We start from the raw sequence: 20,839 nt of genomic DNA on the forward strand, positions 1-20,839 counted from the left end.
TAAATAACTTGTTTTTTATTTTACAGGCTCATAGGTGGAAGGGACTTGCCTTGGTCAGATAAGATTTTGCACTTTGAGTTGATGCTGGAATGAGTTAAGGCTTGAGGGGACTATTGAGGAAGGATGATTGTATTTTGAAATGTGAGAAGGACATGAGATTTGGGAGGGTCCAGGGTCAATATGATATAGTTTGAATATGTGTCCCCGCCCAAATCTTATGTTGAATTGTAATCTCCAGTATTGGAGGTAGGGACTGGTGGGAGATGAATGGATCATGGGGACAGGTTTCTTATGAACGATTTAGCACCATCCTTTTGGTGCTGTCCTTGCAAATAGTAAGTGACTTCTTGTAAGATCTGACTGTTTAAAAGTGTGTGGCGCCTCTCTCTTTCTCTGTCTCGCTTGCTCTTGCTCTGGCCATGTAATGTGCCTGCACCACTTTGCCTTCTGCCATGACTGGAAGCTTCATGAGGCCTCCCCAGAAACCGAGCAGATCTACCAGCATCATGATTCCTGTAAAGGCCGCAGAATCATGAACTAATTAAACTTATTTCCCTTATAAATTACCCAGTCTCTAGGATTTCTTTATAGCAATAAAAGAACAGCCTAAAACACACACAGACATACACACACACACACACAAAACACACACACAGATAGCCACAAAGACAAATCTCACACAATTATTTTGTTTGCCTCCTAAATTTCTTTTTTTCAACCATAGTTAGCAAATCATCTCAGCTACCTTTAAAACACACATACACATAAACACACACTAAAATCTTCCATGATGAAATACAAGGAGCACATATACAAGCTACACGAAAAAGTAGCTTCTAAGGAATTGCTTTATTTTCTTTTTAAAGCCACCTTTGTAGTACTTTGCTTATAGTTTCTTAATAAAATCAAACACCAATCACATGTGATAGCATCTTAGAGATCAGTGCCAATGACTTTGCTTTGAGTTTCTTTGTTTGTAACTTGTCCACTTTCCCCAGTTAGTCCCATCTGGAAGGGTCCCAGGGTTTTCGAGGAAGAAGGCAATTTAATCCAGAAGTTCTCAATTCTTTTTGAAAATGTTCAGGCAAGTGAAGAGTAGCTCTAGCCATTCACATTTTTTTCAGATAGCCACGGAAGGCCAGAAAGCAGTGGTCTGCCTGCCAAAAGGGCTTGGGCCTGAGCGTGACTCAGGTTCCTCTGACATTTTGTGCCAACTCCACCAGCCCAGCCTGGGAAGCAATGTAAACTATTTTTAACAATATGGGAGGGGAGAGGAAGTACTGGTTCCGATAACTCTCACTGGCTAATCTTTTAAAAGCGCTTGGAAGTTCACCCATTTGGCAATGAGAAGTGAATGGAACTTGGAACTGCAGAAATGGAAAATATTGTGTACTGAGCTTTGCAAAACAAACAAATTCCTTTTTTTAATGGATTATACCTTTCACTTAAGAACCCTGAAAACATTCAGAGCACATCAATAATTTCCAAAACAGTGTCCATGGCAGCTCAACACTTTTTTGCATTGACTAATGGGAGGGCTCAGACCCAAAAAGACAAGCTCACAGGACAAGCCAATGTCAGACTTCCAACCTCATGTCTCTGACCAGTCCAGGGCTCTGGAGGAACCACCCTGAGCAGATGTGAAGTGGTCCATCTGGTCTGGGCATCAGCTAGACTCCCTGGAGTTTATAAATCAATTTAACCCTGCCATATATTCGTGTGCTTCAAACACAGATAGACCCACCTTCAAAAAACATTCACCAGAAACACTTGTCCAGAAAATGTAACTGCAAATTATCTACTCTAGAGTCCCTATCACAAATTGAATGTTAGAAAAAGTAAAAGCAAGGGTTACTGAACTCATAGACATCAGAGACTTCTAAAACTTAAGGAAAAAAAACGGTGTGAGGAACCAACATAAGACTGCCAACTTGTAGGGGTATTACATTACTGCCAAGTAAGGGCATTAAAAACAGTATCAATCACCATATTTTCATTAAAAAAGAAAGACATGCTAACAACAAAAAAGGAAGTTCATTATATCAGAATAAGTAATTATTTTTTAAAACATATTTACTGCAGGAACATACCAGGAAAATTCTTTAAAACTGTTACATTTAAAGTTTAAAAAACTTGTTACATTGTCGGCTTTTATTCTTTTCAGTTTACAGGCCACAAACCTGGAAATATGTCACAGAACTGGCTGTGCAGACCTGAATTTAGAGACTACGTGGGCTGCCAGGTTCACTTACCATCCCTATACACTTCCCCCCTAAATACTTTAAGTATCATAATAAACCACTGGACAGTCCCAATACCCAGAGTGAGTATAGACACTTTTACCTAACATAGATTTCTTCTTATATGAGGCTGGACGATCATACAGTGATCTCTGGATGTCGGAATATTTAGAAACCTCTTTCCTTTCTAGCATGGGGACATACTGTGTAGTATCAGCCTGCTTCATGTCCATGTAGTCACCATTGTTTTCAAAAGATAAAATAACATAGCTGTAAAAACAGAAAGAGAAATCTTACCCAGGGTGCCCTTCTGAAGTGGTCATTCCACTTTCAGTAGATGATGATTTTGGGGGACCTACAACGTGCCAGGTACTGAGGTAGGCATGGGAGCTAGCCAGGTAAAAGCAAAACCAATCCACACCCTTCACATGAGGTGATCTAGTCAAGGAGATGAGCATTAATCAAATAGTCACAGAAATACATGCACCACAGCAATTCCACTACTGGATGTCTACCAGAGGAAAGGAAGTCATACGAAAAAGATACTTGCACACACATGTTTATAGCAGCACAATTCACAATTGAAAAAATGTGGAACCAACCCCAAATGCCCATCAATCAAGGAGTGGATAAAGAAACTGCAGTGTATCTATACATATGTATGTATAGGTATATATATATATACACACACTACTCAGCTATTAAAAGGAATGAATTAATGGCATTCACAGCAACCTGGATGGGACTGGAGACTATTATTCTAAGTGAAGTAACTCAGAAATGGAAAACCAAACATCGTATGTTCTCACTCGTAAGTGGGAGCTAAGCTATGAGGACACAAAGGTGTAAGAAGGACACAATGGGCTTGGGGACTCGGGAAAAGAGAGGTGGGTGAGGGATAAAAGACTACATATTGGGTTCAGTGTATACTGCTCCAGTGATGGGTGCACCAAAATCTCACAAATCACCACCAAAGAATTTACTCATGTAACCAAATACCACTTGTTCCCTCAAAACCTATGGAAATAAAAAATTTTTTTAAACAGGGGAAAAAAGAAACATAACAAACAAAATAAATACACAGATCAACTCAAACTCAGATGTGCTGTGAAGGAAGAATGGTTTCAATAGCCTGTAAGGAAAATGACTTGATCTGGGGGATCACGAAAGTACTTTTCAGAAGACGTAGAATGAATCCCACTGACAAAGACGGGAAAGACTGGAGGAATATTTGTCATGGCACCTGGCACATACAAAGGACTCCACAAATGTCAGTTGCCATGATGATTACTGTCCACTTGGTTTCACAGCCAGTTCCCTGTGCATCTTTAGCAGGAGCCCGCACATCCTGTAGAGCCTCATCTAAGACAGTGGGGCTGTGCTCCCATGGATCTGTAAGTCCATTACACTTAAAGTTTGAAGAATTCACTACATTAAGTCTGTCATTATTCTTTCTCAGTTTTTCAACTCACAGGCCTTGGAACCGGAGCCATGTGGCCATGTGGCTTGGGCATATAATTCCTTCTACCCAATCAATTTAGCACCCATTTGGTGTCCACTAAGTAGTAATTTATTGTGATATTACAGAACTTCCTATCTACAGAGCTCTTTACAGCCACTTGTAGGTTTCTGCAGTAGGGATCACTATCATTGGCGTCATTTATAGGTCCAGGTTCAGCAAGGACCTCGAGCTTGGAGATCCACAGACGGTTCTCGCAAGGTTCCAGAACTCAAGCATCCCTGGCCAGAGCTGCATTTTATAGGTCTAAATGGATCACATGTAAATAGCAGAAGAGCTCCCAGAATCATTCTAACTCTCACTCTCATTCAAACCTATCAGCAAAGCCTTCCCATGTCCAAAACACCTGTAGACATCATGAATCTCTCTGCATGATCATGGAATAGTCAACTGGGCAGGATGGTTTGACTCTAAGTCTTGCTACCTTGGGCACTGAACCTGCAGACATGGAATCTATCAGGACATGGGTCTTTCCATTTGTGATGCCTGTAAGATAATGATAGACAGCAACGTCTCTCTTTGCACCCACCTCCGTGTGCTGTCATCAGCAGGGTTCAACCCAAAGATATCCAGCTCTTTCTTTGGCTTCTCTGGGTGGTGGCTCAGGAAGCTATCCCTATTCTTATGCAAATAGTTGACCAAATCTCCGTAGAAGCAGTACTCTGTGATGATGTAAATGGGGCCTATGGAGACAAAAATCGTTAGGAGATGGGTATGAAAATGAAGAACAGAAAAGTCATGAATTATCCTGCAGACCATATGGGGCAGAAAAAAACAAGATACCAAATAAGTGTTTTTTTGTTTTTTGTTTTTTTTTAAAAAAAAGAGCCATGAATGGCTATGACTGGACTGGCAACAGATTTTGCTCAAAAAACAATGAGCTTCCATCAATTCAAGGGACTGGTCAGCTCCATTCAAGGGACTTCTATTCCCTGGCATGTGTGGGGATGGAGAGTGGAGGATTTAAGCCTGAATGAACAGTTTTCAGAACCACATGTGTCCAATGAAAACCCTCACTCCAGGTCAGTGAGCCCACCTGACTTGGTACAGGCTCCCAGCAAGTTTACAATGTTCAAATGTGGCCCCAGGTGAGTCATTATCTTCAGTTCAGACATGAGAGCTTGTTTTTCACTGGATCTGGCCGTGGCTGTTGAAGGAATAAATCACACATCAGTCCAGCTGAGCTACCAACTTCCCGTGCTCAGAAAAAACCCAAGAACATGGCTAATCCTGTGATTGGATATCATTCTATTTACCAAACGTCTAAATGAAGTAGATGGCTACTTGGCCTCAATGCTAATAACTAATTCCTGGTCTTTCTAGCAAAATGAAGTCTGGAAATAACAAGCTCTTAATTTTCCAACATATGGGCAGCAAGAGCAATCTAAATAAACCTAATTGACAAAATTGTCTAAATACACATAAAACCTGGAGTCAAAAGAATCAGGACCTAGTCCTAAATGTCTTATTTACTAGCTGTATGATTTTGAGAAATTCCTTTAATATCCCCGTGCTCAAAAAATCCCCAGGAAGGAGCACTTACGTTTTAGCATCTTCACTGCAACTTTCATGACAGGTTGGGACCGGCTTAATCCATAGGCTGTTCCTTCAACCACCTTCCCAAACGCTCCAGACCCCAAGACCCGACCTGTGGGCAGGCAGAATCATTAACACCCAAAAACTCCAGCCGCCTCCCCAGCTTTCTGCACCGTAGCCAGCTCTCTGTGGGTGGACAGCTGGGCGGGTGTCTTTCCTGTTTGGAATAAGCATAATGACTCCTCCAAGTCATCGTGTCAAAAACGGACTTGAGCCCACAGGGAAGGAAATTAGCATAATTGCTTTTGTCGAATAACATTTGCAGGGGAAAGAAAACACAGACGGGAGAAAGGAGGGTGCAGCCCTCCCTGGTGTGAGCATGCTGTCTACCAGCTCCGTGCTGGGCCAGCCCCTGGGATCCTCTGCCTTTGGAGGCTCTCACCCATACCCCCTGGTTCTCTCCCCTTCTGTTTTCCACATGCAAACAGGGGCATCTTTTGTCTTAATAAATTATTAGCCACTGGAAATACTTCAGGATTCAAAATATCACTGATTCCAAGGAGTGACTAAGTAAAAACTTCAGGCTGGGCTCACTGCTCCCTATTTATTAGGAAAGCCACTCCACCAAGAGCTAAGCACGCCCGAGAGCACAGCAATTAGCTTCATGTTGGGAGGAGATTTACGTAAAGACACTGAAGCTGTTGTCCCACCCTGAAAGGGCTCACAGTCTGAGAGAAACATTTCCCAGGGTGTCAGTCTCACCACGGATAGCCAAGCCCAGGAAAGACTTGGCTCATGAAACACACTAACAGCCAACACTGACTCTTACTGAATGTCTGTGTTACTGGAAATTGTACCTGGAAAGGTATTGCTTCACCAGCAATGCCTCTCAGTATAATGGGAATTATGCCCCTTTCCCCATATTTTACTACTTTTTAACTCCCTAAGCTCCTCATCCCTTTTTGGGAAATAGGCAGGAAAATAAAGAAAGCTCAGATATAAATATATGAAATTGGGAGCAGCTCTTATAACCGCCCCATGAGTTCTCCTTGCCCACTGCCTAGACAGAGCCAATTTATCAAGGCAGGGGAATTGCGATAGAGAAAGGGTTTAATTCACACAGAGGTGGCTGTACAGGAGACCTATTCTACTATTACTGCTATTACTCAAATCAGTGTCTCTGAAACTGGGGAATTTCTACTATTCTACTATTACTCAAATCAGTGTCTCTGAAACTGGGGGAATGGGGTTTTTAGGATGATTTGGTGGGTAGGGGGTGAAATGGGGAGTGCTGATTGGTTGGGTCAAAGATGAAATCATGAGCTGACGCTGTCCTCTTGCACTGAGTCAGTTCCTAGGTAGGGGCCACAAGATCAGATGAGCCAGTTTATTGACCTGGGTGGTGTCAGCTGATGCATCAAAATACAGGATCTCCAAAATATCTCAAGCACTGACCTCAGGTTTCACAACAGTGACCCCTAAACTGTGCTTTCTAATCTTGTAGCTAATTTGTTAGTCCCACAAAGGCAGTCTAGTTCCCAGGCAAGAAGAGGGTTTGGCAAAGGGCTATTATTGTCTTTTTTTCAAAGTCAAACTATAAAATAAGTTCCTCTCAAAGTTAGTTTGGCCTATGCCCAGGAAGGAACAAGGACAACTTGGAGGCTAAAGCAAAATGGAGTTGGTTAGATCATATCTCATTCACTGTCATAATTTCCTCAGTTGCAACTTTTGGAAAGGTGATTTCACTCTGCTGCCTTGCTTGATTTCAGTTTAAGTAACTCTCCAAGCAGACTTCTGTATTTTGGAATGAGACAGGTAAGTAATTAAAACCTGCATTTGGCATTCTTTAACATATATACTGTTAGATCATTCATCGTAACACAGCCTCTACCTATACTTTCATTTGCCTTTGTCTTGCTTTCATTCATTAGGAGTGTGATTTAAAAAAAAGAAATACTGCCTTGGACTAAAGCTTCATATTCTTGGTCTCAGCCCAGGATTGAAATATTTGAAATGCTTGTGGTAAGTTGGCTTGCTTATTTTTACATATTTTGCCTTAAAATGTACCTATATTTTTATATTCCATATTCCAAATATATAAAAAGGAGTATCTAATGCATCTTTAAAACGTACTGAATCAAAACACATTTTGTGGTTGTCCTCATTCATTTCTCATCTGCTCATTTTTAGTCACAGAAATTCATCTCATTTTCAATTCGTGTCATTTCTAAAGCAAAGCAATTTTGGTGGGTATCTTTGCCAGCCCTCTTCATATTCTCTTCTCCCTTTGTAAAATTTTCCTTAACTATAATTTGTTATGGAACGAGATTTTAAAAAATCATTGCAGTGATCCAATTAACTCATTGTCAAGACAGAAATGTATTTCTGAAAGCAAATTTCTATTGCCTAGTTCTTACTAAGCACAAGCTCAGGTCTCTATTCTGCCAAGGCCTATAAATTGTAAAGCTGTGTGCAAGGGAAAAGGGAGTCTTGGGAGGTCACCCCATGGAACTTACCAAGCACTAGTCCATCTCTTGGAAACTCCCATCTCGAGTCGTAAGGCAGCTGCATTGGGTCCACATAAATATATTCATGTCCATCTGGGCTGATTGATTCAATGACCCTCCAGCGAATTTCATACCTCGGTTTCTATAAATGACCAGGACAGGTAACTGGTGAATTACCAAAGTCCCAGTGCACCAGAGCTTCAATGAAGCTGCACAGTGACTGGACACAGTAGAGTCCAACAACGTTCACTCCACATATAATTACTAAGCTCCTTCTCTGTGCCAAGCACTGAGCCAGGTTGCTGTTCTTGTTCTCATTGGCTTCAAAGATCTTTAGTTTTATGAGAAAGTATCTACCTGTTTCCAAATGACAACCAGGACAATGAGTGAGATGATCACAATCACCAGCAGCACCAGGACTGCAGCAGCCACCGTGAGTTCAGAACGCAGGGCTACGTGACAAGAGAGAGAGGTACAATGAAAAGTTTCCTGGCAGACATGCATGGGGGCAGCAAGGTAGTGTGGCTGTGTCTGAGCCAGGAATCTCTCACTGCTGGTGGGGAAATGTGAGGGCTGTCTGGTTCATTTTAGGGATAGGAAGTACCATCTCTCAAAACTATCTACACCCAGGAAACTACATCAACTCTTTCCTTATACAAGAAGGGGACAAAATTCAATCAGGAGAACTCAGTATTTTCTCCAAAGTTGCTCCAACAGTAACCTTGTGGACAGAATTTGAATAGGAACAATAAAGATGGATAAATGCAATTGACAGCTACTATATGGGCAGACACTTCTACTTCATATGCTTTATTATAAAGCTTATTTTGTAAATTGCATTTTGCTTATATTGCTTTTGGCTTCATCCATCTTTTAAGGAGCAATGAGACAGAAGATCCTTCTTCCCCACACTGCATCCACATACACAGACATTCAAAGTAGAAACTGTAGCTATATTATTAGACAAGCAAAATGTTGAGGAGCCTCTGCAAAATGCTGTTTTGGATCTGAATCTAAAACAAAGTCGTAGGTAGAGGTTGCAGTGAGCCAATATTGTGCCACTGCACTCCAGCCTGGGCAACAGAGCAAGACTCTGTCTCAAAACACAAAACAAAATAAAGCAAAGTCCACATGCCTGCCTTTAAGAGCATTCATAACTGAATTTCTGCCTTGGGACCTTCATTTCTGTATGACTCCTATTTGGGATTCAAAGTTCCGCCTGGGGGAAATGGGGCTCAGCTGATGAGTTGTCCTGACTGTTGAGGAACTCACTGGGAGCCACCAGCTTCAGCTCTCGGTTCTCAGCTCCAAGGAGATTCTTAGCCAGGCATCTCACCGCAATGGTCTCTTCCACTTTGGCAAAAGTCACAAGGCCCTCCACGGTACTCCTGTCTCGGGGGTGGATCTCCGTGATGATGTTTGAGACATTGTTGGCCAAAATCGTCCAGGAAGTTTCATTATTACATCTAGAGAGAAAAAGGGCCTAAGTATAGGGCCAATTCCTGAGAGTCATGGCAATGAGTGGAGCCAAGGGAACACTCTAAGATGGCAAGGTGTTGGGATCTTGTCTATATTTTGGGGCACTACACACTGATTTATTTTACATGCAGATGAACATTAAAACTTGTCTGCATGTGCTAAAGAGGGCATAATTCACACATGAACTGAAAGTGTTTACATAGCAGGCAGAGATAAACAAGTTTAATAAAGTATGACTACCATTCCCCAATCTTGAACCATGAGCAAAGTGAACAGTTCAATTTCAACCATATTTAATGATCTCAATCTCCCACACCTTCAAAAAGGCCTGGAACCCTTCCTTCTCAACACCCACTCTGGGAAGAGCCCCTAAGGTGTCACTAGGGTTGCGATGATCCTCTGATTGAGTTATAAGAGCTAGATTCCTGCTCCACACTGGAATCTACTAGAAACTCCAGCCAACATCCAAGTCCATCCTTAGCCCTAGGAGAAGTTAAGATGAGGAGTCTCTGTCTAGAGGAAGAAACAACTGAGGCTTCTGAACACAACCAGTTACCAGGGATGAAGTGTAAACACACCGCTCACATGCCCATTTAAGAAGGCTGAGAACTGGGAGGAAGGAGGAGGCACTGGCGAATTAACCCACCAAACAGCAGGTGGGCAGATAAGGGACTAAGCAGTCACATTTATGTTTACATGCAGTCCGACCACCAAACAAAGTTCACCAAATAAGGTATGTGAGCCAGGGTAGTAAAAATCTTCTTAGGACAGTGGTTCTTAAAATTCACTCTTTTTTTTAGATTGGAGACACTTTGAAGGTCTAATGAAAGCCATGGACCTTCTCCTTACAGCTATTTGTGACAAAAGATACACACCCTGAAGCTATCACACCCAAAACCCTATCTTATAATCAATAAGTAAAATGTATTTGACATCATTTGTGTCAAGGGAGAAAGCTTCTGACCACAACGGAAGAAGATACATCTGTTTTCCATACTTCTTAATATCCTTGCATATCATCCACTCAATATCAGGAAGCGGCATGCCTTCAGCTGTGCACCTCACCGTCTGTCCCCCAGTTGAGCCATGGTGATCATCGACCAAGTCCAGAATGGATGAAGGAACTGCAAGAGGCAGAAAGAAGTCAGAATGGAAGAGTTCGTGTCCCAGAACATATGGGACTACAAAGTGGAATATGAGTTCACAACTCATCCATGTGGCATTCAAACCACTCCAGAGGGGCTGAAACCAGTTGTACAAGTAACACTCCAATTTAGACAGACCCACATGATTAGCAGCATTTTCACAGTTTTAGTGTTTTGAGATTTATCCCTGTGATGTTTTTAACCTGGAGTGAAGAAAGTGAAGAGTCCATGGTTGTGATGTCTCACACATGTAACCCCAGCTACTTGGTAGGCTGAGGTAGAAGAGAGTCACTTGAGCCCAGGAGTTTGAGGCAAGCCTGGGCAACATGGTGAGAAGAAAGATGAGAAGGGAAAGGAAGGGGAGGGGAGGGGAGGGAAAGGAGAGGAGAAGGAAGGAAGGAAGGAAGGAAGGAAGGAAGGAAGGAAGGAAGGAAGGAAAGAAAAAGGAAAAGAGAGAACAAGGGAGGGAGGAAAGAAGGAAGGAAGGAGAGAAAGGAAAAGAAAAGAGAGAGTGAGGGAGGAAGGAAGGAAAGAAAGAAGGAAGGAAGGAAGGAAGGGAAAAGAAAAGAGAGTCAGGGAAGAGGGAAGGAAGGAGAGAAAGGAAAGGAAAAGAGAGAACAAGGGAGGGAGGGAAGAAGGAAGGAAGGAAGGAAGGAAGGAAGGAAGAAAGGAAGGAAGGGAGGGAGGGAGGGAGGGAGGGAGGGAGGGAGGGAGGGAAAGAGGAAGGGAGGGAGAAAGTCCCTTGGTTATTTGGCTTGAAAGGCAAGGAAGTTCTTAAAATTATATTATAGCTTAGGATTCAACTAATGGATTCGGCTAAAGTATAATCTAAAGCAGCATTTACCAAAATGCATCTGTGGTATGTTATTAGGTTTTAAAGATTCGTTTCTAAATCTGTGGTCAAATAAATTAGGTATACGGTGATGCTTGTATCACAGGTTTTACTGTGAGGATCACATGAATGCACCTCAGACGGCACCTGGCACATGGCTGGGACTGGGGATAGGTGCTGAGCCTGAATGTAAACAGACTTGGGCACTCCATTCTGGTAGGGACTGGTGTACAATGTCTATAAGGAAAACTTGTAGCAAAACTCTCCAGAACAATCTAAGATCATCCGGACCAAAAAGTATCACTTCTCTCTTCTCAGATTGAGAAGCAGGTGCTAAGCAAGCTGGTGGAGGCCAGGTGCAGTGGCTCACACCTGTAATCCCAGTACTTTAAGAGGCCAAGGTGGGAAGACAGCTTGAACTCAGGAGACCAGCCTGGGCAACATGGCAAGAGCCCATCTCTACAAAAATAAAAAAAGCTAGTGGAGCCTAGGGATTCCCTGCCAACTCTAGAGTAACCCAGAACCTCCAAGAAATACCTGAATTCCTAACTCCAGCAGAGGTATCCCTAATATGTGACATCTGCAGACACTGCTTCTCCCCTAAGTGTTGCTTTTCTTCCATGACCCAGGAGGAAGGTGCTAGGCTTTCCTTGGAAGACACTCATCTACAGAGTTAGCATTATCTTTATACTCCCTTTACATACCTTGAGTTAACAGTTCAAAAGTATAGCTCTTCACATCATCTTCATTTTGAGCTACAATAGTATAATGGCCACTGTCTTCTTCCTTCGCACGGATAAGCTTTAATTTGCTTCGATACCTTTTAAAAAAAGGATTTTGTTTCAACAAGCAGTAGCTAAGTAAGTTCCAATTGTTTAAGCAATTGTACTGTTCAATTTAAGTTTTATTTTTACTGTAAAAACTAAAGTCATCTTTTTTTCCTTGTCCATATCATCTCTTCTGGAATTCTCAATATTCAGTGCACGTACTGAAGGTCTGGATCATACACACAATTCTTACAAGAGAAAATCAGACATTCAGAGATGAGCAGTGGTCATCTCCAAGAGCTATCAGTTCAGCCAGGGTCTGACTTCTGAAAGAATAAACACAGCCTACCAGCTTTTCTTTAAAAAAACAAAACAAAACAAAACAAACCCTTTGATTTTTACCTTTTTAAAAAAATATTTGCTTCCCCTAAATATCCATCATTTAGGTGGTTCAGTAAAACAATGGAATACCATCGGAGGACAGAATAAGGACACTTTCTACATATTGGTATGGAGAGGTCCACAGGATATGACATTCCTCCTTGCTTGTATTTTGCTTAAAGAAACTCTGGAAGGTTTCCTAAGAACCTAATTAAACTAATAAAGGTGTTTCCCTGTAGGAAGGAGGGGAGAATTGGGCAGTTGGGGACAGGAGTACAGTAAGGCTTCTTACAATGCACTCTCTTTATGTTTGATTATTTTTCAAGCATGGGATTCTATCACCTATTAAAAAAAAAAAGTTATAGGCTGGGTGTGATGACTCACATTGTAATCCCAGCACTTTGGGAGGCCAAGGCGGGTGGATCACTTGAGGTCAGGAGTTCAAGACCAGCCTGACCAACATGGTGAAACCCCTATCTCTACTAAAAATACAAAAAAAAAAAAAATTAGCCAGGCATGGTGGCACACACCTGTAATCCCAGCTACTCAGGAGGCTGAGGCTAAAGAATTGCTTGAACCCAGGAGGCAGAAGTTGCAGTGAGCTATGATCGTACCACTGCACTCTCCAGCCTGGGTGACAGAGCTTGCAAGACTCCATCTCAAAAAAAAAAAAAAAAAATGTTAGAAAAAATATGCCTCTTCAAATTTTATTAAAGAGAAGCTTCCCCAAAAATATTTTACATAGATTATAAATGACATCTGGTTTTGTGTGTGTGTGTGTGTGCATGCGTGTGCATAAACATAGTATGTGCCCATTGGATTGTCCTTTATAAATCATCACAGTGTGAGAAAGCAACTGGAATGGAAAAGAAAAGCACTGGTCATGGAGTGAGAAGATCTCAGGCATTATTACAATTCTCCATGCCTCAGTTTCCTTGTGTGTAAAACGTGATAATTGTACATATAGCACAGAGTCGTTGTGAGAGTTAATTAAAGGAGATTGTATGTGTGAAAGGATTTCATAGGCTGCAAAACACTTTGCAAATGCTGGGGCACTCAGACCTATGAAGAGAGCAGGCTGAACCATACTGGGCGTGTTCCAGGACTGGATTTCCTTAGAGAGTCCCCTAGGGCACACTGGGATGCTGATTACCAAATTATCCTCTGCTGTTTGTTGTCTACACTTCTTCAGCCAAGAAAACCAGTGGGTCCACTAGTTTTAAGCTCCAGGAAGCCAGATCCCCCACCTACCATGTTCATCTTTATATTCACTGGTTCATAATAGGAACTAAAAAATACACACTGAAGGATCCTTGAATCACTGAAAGGAAAACGCAGCTTTTCAGAACCACTCAGTTGGCAAGCCTGTCCTGCCATTGCTGTGGATTATGGCTTGCAGACAATGCTCACACATGTGTTGGAGGTGTTAGCTGTACCAGTGTTACCCTACTCCTCTCTGGCTGCACAGCCTCATGAAAGTTCCTTATGGAAAGCTGCCCTCCTTGTTGTGCACCTTCATTTTGTGCCAACAGAAAGCCTACCAGATTCAGTACCCCACTTCATTTTTCCTTTACTATTCTATAGAGGTTGTAAAGTTCCATTTTCTCAGACTGCTTCTCAATTACACGTGGAATTTAGTTCAGAAAGAAGAAAGCAAATCATGAGGTGAACTGAACTGATGAGAAAGGCTCTGTTCTTCCTCCTCCTGAAGGCTTGAAATAGAGGACTGACTTTGTCTTTCTGAGATGATTTCTGACAAAAGTATAGGGCTGGTTAGCTGGGTGCTGCAAGATGTACCTTCTGACTCTTGGGTTCTAATCACAGCTTAAAACCTCAAGAAGCCCCATGATATCATCTGATCCAATTCCTTGCCTCGAAGGACATAAGGTATTGTTTACCCTACATTGTAGATCAGGAAACTGTGGCTGAGGGTGACTCACTCAAAACACCACCACCAGTTAAGAGATGAGAGCAATCGACCATTCTGATTAAAAGGCAGGGATCCAAGTGATTCACTGCACATCTCTTTCCTGACTAAAGTCAGCCAGGCTCTACTCTTCTTTCCTGTGGAGTCCTCAGTTAGGGCAAATGGGTTCCAGATTAAGCCTATGATGTTAACTTTCACGTAAGGTGATGTGATAACTACCTCATGGGTGTAATCACCATACATGTCTACTTGCAATATGGATGATGAACATCAGGGAATGTATTCAATCTATTCAATCCTGGTGAGTCCAATTTTACTTCCTTTCTTCCACCCTAACTGAATACAGTGACCTGTCTTTCCCCAGGAGCCAGAGCTTTTAGTTCTTTCTTCTCATCTTCTCATTAAATACTTACCAGCATACTAATACCATATTGCAATGTTATCATTAAAGGGATGTGATTTCAAGCATCTCTGAACTCAGATTGCTACATTTTCTAGAATGACTTTGCGTCTGGGTTGTAAGACACACACAAACCTCAGTCCACCTCTGATGCACACTAAAAAAAGGCATACTTGGGCAGAGTGTTTCTTTACCTTATTTCCTGAATCTTTTCCACATCAGTGGTGATCTCCGTGAGGTTTTCAATCAGAGTCAGATTGTTTTTCAGCCAGGATATCCTGGGAGGTGGGTAGGCCTGCACCTCTACGACAAAATGTTTGACTTCATGCAGGTTGACAGCTTCCAACTGGCTAAAGGTGGGTTTGATTTCAATGAACCCTTTCTCTGTACAGGGAAGAGTTTCCATTAAATAAAGATTACCACATATGGATCCCGAGCAGCATGGACGACTGACATTTTAGAAAGCGGAATGTACCATGGACAGAAATAGTGACTCTCTTCATTTCTTTGACCTCCCTGGTAGCCTGGCGGGCAGCACATTCGTAATCTCCACTGTCTTTCACCGTGGCCTCGGGGACCGTCAAAGTGTACACCAATTTGATGGATGGGACTTTGATTTCTTCCAGCATTGTGATGCCTTTGCCTTTCTACAGCAAAAGGGGAAGAAAACCGACTTTTAAAAAGCTCGCTCCTAGGAGTGAACTCTAAGGTAGACTATGGACTCTGGGTGATACGATGTGTCAATGGAGGTTCATCAGTTGTAGCAAATGGATGGCAGGGATGTTGACAAGCGGGGAGGCTATGCATGTGTGGGAGCAGGAAACACGTGGGAAATCTCTGTACCTCTCACTCAATTTTGCTGTAAACCTAAAACTGCTCTAAAAGATAAAACCTAAAGAAAAAAAGCTAGCTGCTTAGAAAATCATGAGATTTTTTATTTTGTTTTTAATTTTTCTAGAGACAGAATCTCGCTCTGCTGCCCAGGCTGGAGTGCAGTGGCACAATCATGGCTCACTGAAGCCTCAACCTCCTGAGCTCAAGCGATCCTCCTACCTTGGTCTCCAGAGTAGCTGAGGCTACAGGCTCATGCCACCACGCCTGGCTAATTTTTAAAACATTTTTGTAGAGACGGAGTCTCGACACATTGCCCAGGCTGATCTCAAACTCCTGGCCTCAAGTGACCCTCCTGCCTCGGCCTCCCAAAGTATTGGGATTACAGGCATGAGCTACCACACCCAGCCAATTTTTTAAAAGGATAGTTAATGATACATATAAGGTGTTTGTGCTATACTGCTGAAGGATAAAGAATGTAACAAACTACTGTTTAAAGAATAACACCTATTAATTATTCAATGTTTATCTATGGATAAGAAATATTTAAAAACTTTATCTCAGTCAATCTCAGAGGCTCACATGTGTAATCCCAACACTTTGAAAGGCCAAGGTAGGAGGATCACTTAAGTCCAGGAATTCGAGACTAGCCTGGGCAATGTAGTGAGACCCTCATCTCTACAAAAAAAAAAAAAAAAAAAAAAAAAAAAAAAGAAGAAGAAGAAAAAAAGAATGAAAGAAAGACAAATAAAAAATAAAAGTTTTATCTCCCTAAAATATAAACAGCGATGCTCTGGGAAGTAGCCTTTCCTTTGTCTCTCCGTATTTTACAAAGTTTCTGCATTAAACCTGCATTACTTTTACAATCAGAAAAAAACATATTGTATGAAACAATACTTTGATTATATATTTGTAAGCCAAATAGCATGTACTTTGGTTTGGGAAAAAAATACTGTATCCTATAAATAAAAAGCAGTGTTTATGTGTTAGGGATTAATGGCAATCAAGTGTGAACAGAAGAACCAAATCACTCCACATTTCAGGGAAGATGTACATTTGTTGGACTGTAAATGTCCCTTCACCGTGTGAAGTTTATGAGGCAATAGTGAAAATGCCCTCCTTCCAATCAGATGCTCCAGGACGAATGAAAAGCAGTGGCAAATGCATGGGAGAGAGAAATGTATATAAGGAGGGAGATCAATGGATAGAAGGACAGAAAGCTGTCAAATGCCTAAAAGAACAGGGAACAGAAATTTACAAGTCAGGAGAAGAGGGAAGAAATATATATATCCGGTTTTTATTCTCCATAAGAATGTTAGTCATTCCTGCATTTGGGCATTCATAGCCTCTTACACATGCCTCTCTTACTTAGTGACAATGCATTTGAATGACTGAGACTCTGTGTAAATCTCCAGTGACCAAGAGGCAGCATGGTGGCTCCCTTTCCCCACTTCCATCTCCCCTCCTCCCTTCATCTGGCAATATTGGACCAGCTTCTGGTACGGTGCTTGAGATTGAGCAAAACATCATTAAACCTTTGTTGAATAATTACATAGTGACTGTTCACTGAACGTGAGCCATGCAAAGGTCAGGCACATAGGAGGTGGAACAGGAAGACACACTGTCCTCAGTGTCAACAAGGCAGAAGAGGAAGGAGTGCAGGCAATAAACACTATCAGATGAATCAACCGTCAGGAGCACAGAAGCCAAGACAATGATAATTAATGACTCTCCGCAATAGTAAAATCCAGCGGTTTTTTTGCTCTTCTAATTTTTTGGTTGATATTTTGTAGCCAGAGAACCTTCCTATTTCTGTCTGACTTCTGAGAAAGAAGGCTTAGTGCATACTCTTTATGTATTCTGAAGGCCCTGGTCCAGCAACTGTCGTTTCAAACTCGCCCATTGATCAAGGAGCCCTAAAGGCTTTTTAATCAAATGTGTTCATCATAGAGGTGGGAAGCTAAGGTCTAGAGAAACTCAGTGATGTGCCCATCAGTGACAGACCCAGCACAAATGCAGGTCTTCTGAGCCCTGCTGCTCTGCTCCAAGCCATTGCACATTTTGAGGGTACCTACCACTTCTCCAGGGTAAGTCCACTGAAGGTCAACCACCTCATTGTTAAAAACAGCACAGGTGACCACAATCGTTTCCCCTGACTTATACACGGTTTTAAGAGCTTCCATTTCTAGATCCAGCTCTGATGTTGCTATAAAAAAGAACAAATACAAGGGCCTAAAAATCCATAGGATAGTAAGGATCTTATAAAGTTTGGGTTGTGGTGTTGTTTTTTGTTTTTTTAAGAAAACCCTGAAAAATAATTTGTGAACCAATTATGAATAAAAGCCCTGATCAAGATAAAATTTAGAAAATCTCACAAGGCTTGATTTTGAGATGGTGTACAACAATTAGGTGTATAGTTATAATACAGAATTATAAAATAATAACAATAAAAATCAATTCCAATCAAACAGAACACCACATTCCTCAGCAGTGCGTTAGTTATGGTTATACTCGTCTACAATCACCTTGACTGACATACATATTCATTTAATCAACCAACCTTTGAAGATCCACACTGCTCTAGACACTTTGTTTCTATCCAATTTTTTCTTCTCTTCTTCTCTTCCACTCTGCTCCTCAGTTATTCTCAGTACTTTCCCAGAACCCAGCACAGTGCCTGGCACAAAATTAGCTGTGCTCTGATTTTAAAACAGTGTACTCTTGCTGCTACCCATTCCTCCACATAGAATAGTGGTCAGGAAGTATCTGTTGACCTCAGCATGTATTATACTTCCCCAAGCGTACTAACTGTGGACATCAAAGGGTTGAAGTCTACAACTACTTTCTTCAGAATTGAAATCATTTTCCTTAAGTTACTAAATTAATCTAGGAATCTAACCCCCGCGGTGTACGCTTGTTTTAGGGCCTCCGTAGTCAGGAATGTGAATGAAAGTAAGAGGCTTATGTAAGAAAAGAATTCCTTACAGTATTTTGAAGTCAACTGATGAAACATGAAATCTTGCATGAGTAATCAAGCTTTAGCCTTTAGTAATTTTAAGCTTATTATTATAGCCATAGAGGTCACCCTGACACTGTATTAGCTGGGGTCCTAAATCCCCAAATCAGAATTTAGGATCACCAGTGGTGATGATTTAAAAAAAAAAATTATACATGCACCTGATGATTATGCCTGTTACTCTTATTTAAAGAAGGAAGGAGATGATACGAGTACCTTTTAAAGCATAAACGTTAAATGGGATGGTCTGGAACTTCTTTCCTTTGACGGTGGCCTCACAGATATAGGGCCCTACAGTGAAGGTCCCATTAAAGCCCTGTCTGCTGTTGTAGGAGGCAGGTACCACCCCCTCACTGTTGTGTAAAGTTACAGGAGTCTCAGGATCAGTTGTGCGACAAGGTATGATGGCAGAATCATCGTCCTCCACGATGACTAAATAATCCGTCATTCCTAGAGGTACAAAGGCTACATCTGGGTCTGTGGTTTAAAAAAGAATGAAGACTCCATTAGACATTAATTTCACCTTTACACATAAATCCAGAAACACTATCCCACTGGCAGTATTGATATTAGGTATGAAGTTCACCTTTACACATATATCCAGAAGAATTGCCCCACTGGCATTAGTTATCATGACAGCTACAAAGTGATTTTTAAGTGTGAATAATATCAAATTGCCTGTCTCCTGATGGAATAATACTGATGATAAATATTAATACTGGATAAGAGTTGTGGCTCATGCCTTTAATCCCAGCACTTTGGGAAGCCAAGGTGGGAGGGCTGCTTGTGTTCAGGAGTTTGAGACCAGGCTGGGCAACATAGAGAGACCCTGTCTCTACAAATAAATAAATAAATACTAACCAGGAATCTAAATCAAAATTTAAACAACTAAAAACAAAAATGAACAATAAAATATTTAATAGAGTCCAACTCTGTTCAAAACAGGAAAAAATATTTCTAGTTTTAGCAGGGGCTACTTGGATGGCGTCTGTGCTGGAAAAAGATAGGGAACAAGAAGAATTTTTGGACAATCTTACACGGATTAAAACTTCAGGGACTTGTGTGCCTTTAACATATTCACGATCCTACCATTCTCTTCACAGCAGGGGAAAATCCCTCCACACCTAGAGGATTTTCCTGAAGGAATCTAAGTGTGAATGAAGTTGGGGTGACATTCTAAATGTCTTACCTTTTCAAAACAAAGTTGTTTATTTTTTCCTTAATTGTTAAGAAGGAAGGCTCATATGAATAAGAGTATCATGAAAGAAGTAAAGAGGGTCTAGGTCCCTGGGGACACCCATAGTTACAGAGGGTAGGAAGAGGAGCCCATTAAAAACTGAAGAAGAAAAGGCAGAAAGGTAGGAAGACACACTTCTGTGAGAACCCCCTTCCTCGACCTATGCCAAAACAGCAAGGATGGCAAGAATCCTAAGCGGTTTCTGTTTTGTTCTAAAACCAAGGATTCTAGCCACAGTCCTTTTTAATTTACCCAACTGCATACTGAAATTGTCACCACTTGTGTTCAATCCTTTGTCCTTTTAATTAAAATGTAGGAGTAGGCCGGGCCCAGTGGCTCACGCCTGTAACCCCAGAACTTTGGAAGGCTGAGGTGGGTGGGGCTCACTTGAGCCCAGGAGTTCGAGACCAGCCTGGGCCACACAGTGAAACCCTATCTCTACAAAAAAAAATACAAAAATTTCGGCATAGTGGCTCACGCCTGTAATCCCAGCATTTTGGGAGGCCGAAGCAGATAGATTACTTAAGGTCAGGAGTTCAAGACCAGCCTGGTCAATATGGTGAAACCCCTGTCTCAAATGAAAATACACACACACAAAATTTTTTTAAAATATAAAATTAGCCAGGCGTGGTGGTGCATGCCTGTAATCCCAGCTACTTGGGAGGCTGAAGTGGGAGGATCGCTTGAACCAGGGGAGTTGAGGTTGCAGTAAGCCATGATCATGCCACTGCATTCCAGCCTGGGCAACAGAGTGAGACCCTGTTTCAAAATATATATACATATATATAACTTTTTAAAAAGGAAAAAGAAAATTCCTTCCAACTCTCAGAATAAATGTATATTGATAGTGAATCTGAAAAAATCGAGTGTTTATTTGGAAGATATTATAATGAACTATCAGCAACTCCAAGACAGGGCTTACCTATTAATTTCTGCATACTCAACACGTAGCCCAGTGTTGGACACACTGTGAGTATGTGTGCAACTTGAATGAACTAAATAGAGATGAGTATATTTCAGAT

At 41.5% G+C, this 20,839-nt stretch overlaps 1 protein-coding gene across 6 annotated transcripts in view; it reads right to left on the reverse strand.

Moving 5' to 3' along the window:
• The window catches only part of PDGFRA (platelet derived growth factor receptor alpha), a 62,438-nt gene that overhangs the window by 13,647 nt on the left and 27,952 nt on the right, over positions 1-20,839 (reverse strand). For 5 of the 6 annotated variants that reach the window (XM_025386362.1, XM_025386365.1, XM_025386363.1 and 2 more), the window contains exons 4-16: positions 18,797-19,057; positions 17,640-17,770; positions 15,209-15,380; positions 14,928-15,117; positions 11,963-12,078; positions 10,279-10,405; positions 9,075-9,268; positions 8,160-8,254; positions 7,812-7,944; positions 5,303-5,407; positions 4,796-4,906; positions 4,289-4,442; positions 2,344-2,510 (exon numbers count right to left, since the gene is read on the reverse strand). In XM_025386362.1, coding sequence (XP_025242147.1) covers positions 2,344-2,510; positions 4,289-4,442; positions 4,796-4,906; positions 5,303-5,407; positions 7,812-7,944; positions 8,160-8,254; positions 9,075-9,268; positions 10,279-10,405; positions 11,963-12,078; positions 14,928-15,117; positions 15,209-15,380; positions 17,640-17,770; positions 18,797-19,057 — 1,956 coding nt within the window. Of the gene's footprint in view, positions 1-841; positions 1,230-2,343; positions 2,511-4,288; positions 4,443-4,795; positions 4,907-5,302; positions 5,408-7,811; positions 7,945-8,159; positions 8,255-9,074; positions 9,269-10,278; positions 10,406-11,962; positions 12,079-14,927; positions 15,118-15,208; positions 15,381-17,639; positions 17,771-18,796; positions 19,058-20,839 lie in introns of those variants that run through there. The other variant, XM_025386366.1, reaches the window with a different exon arrangement.

The sequence above is a fragment of the Theropithecus gelada genome, chromosome 5 (assembly GCF_003255815.1).
Source record: "Theropithecus gelada isolate Dixy chromosome 5, Tgel_1.0, whole genome shotgun sequence".
NCBI lineage: Eukaryota > Metazoa > Chordata > Mammalia > Primates > Cercopithecidae > Theropithecus > Theropithecus gelada.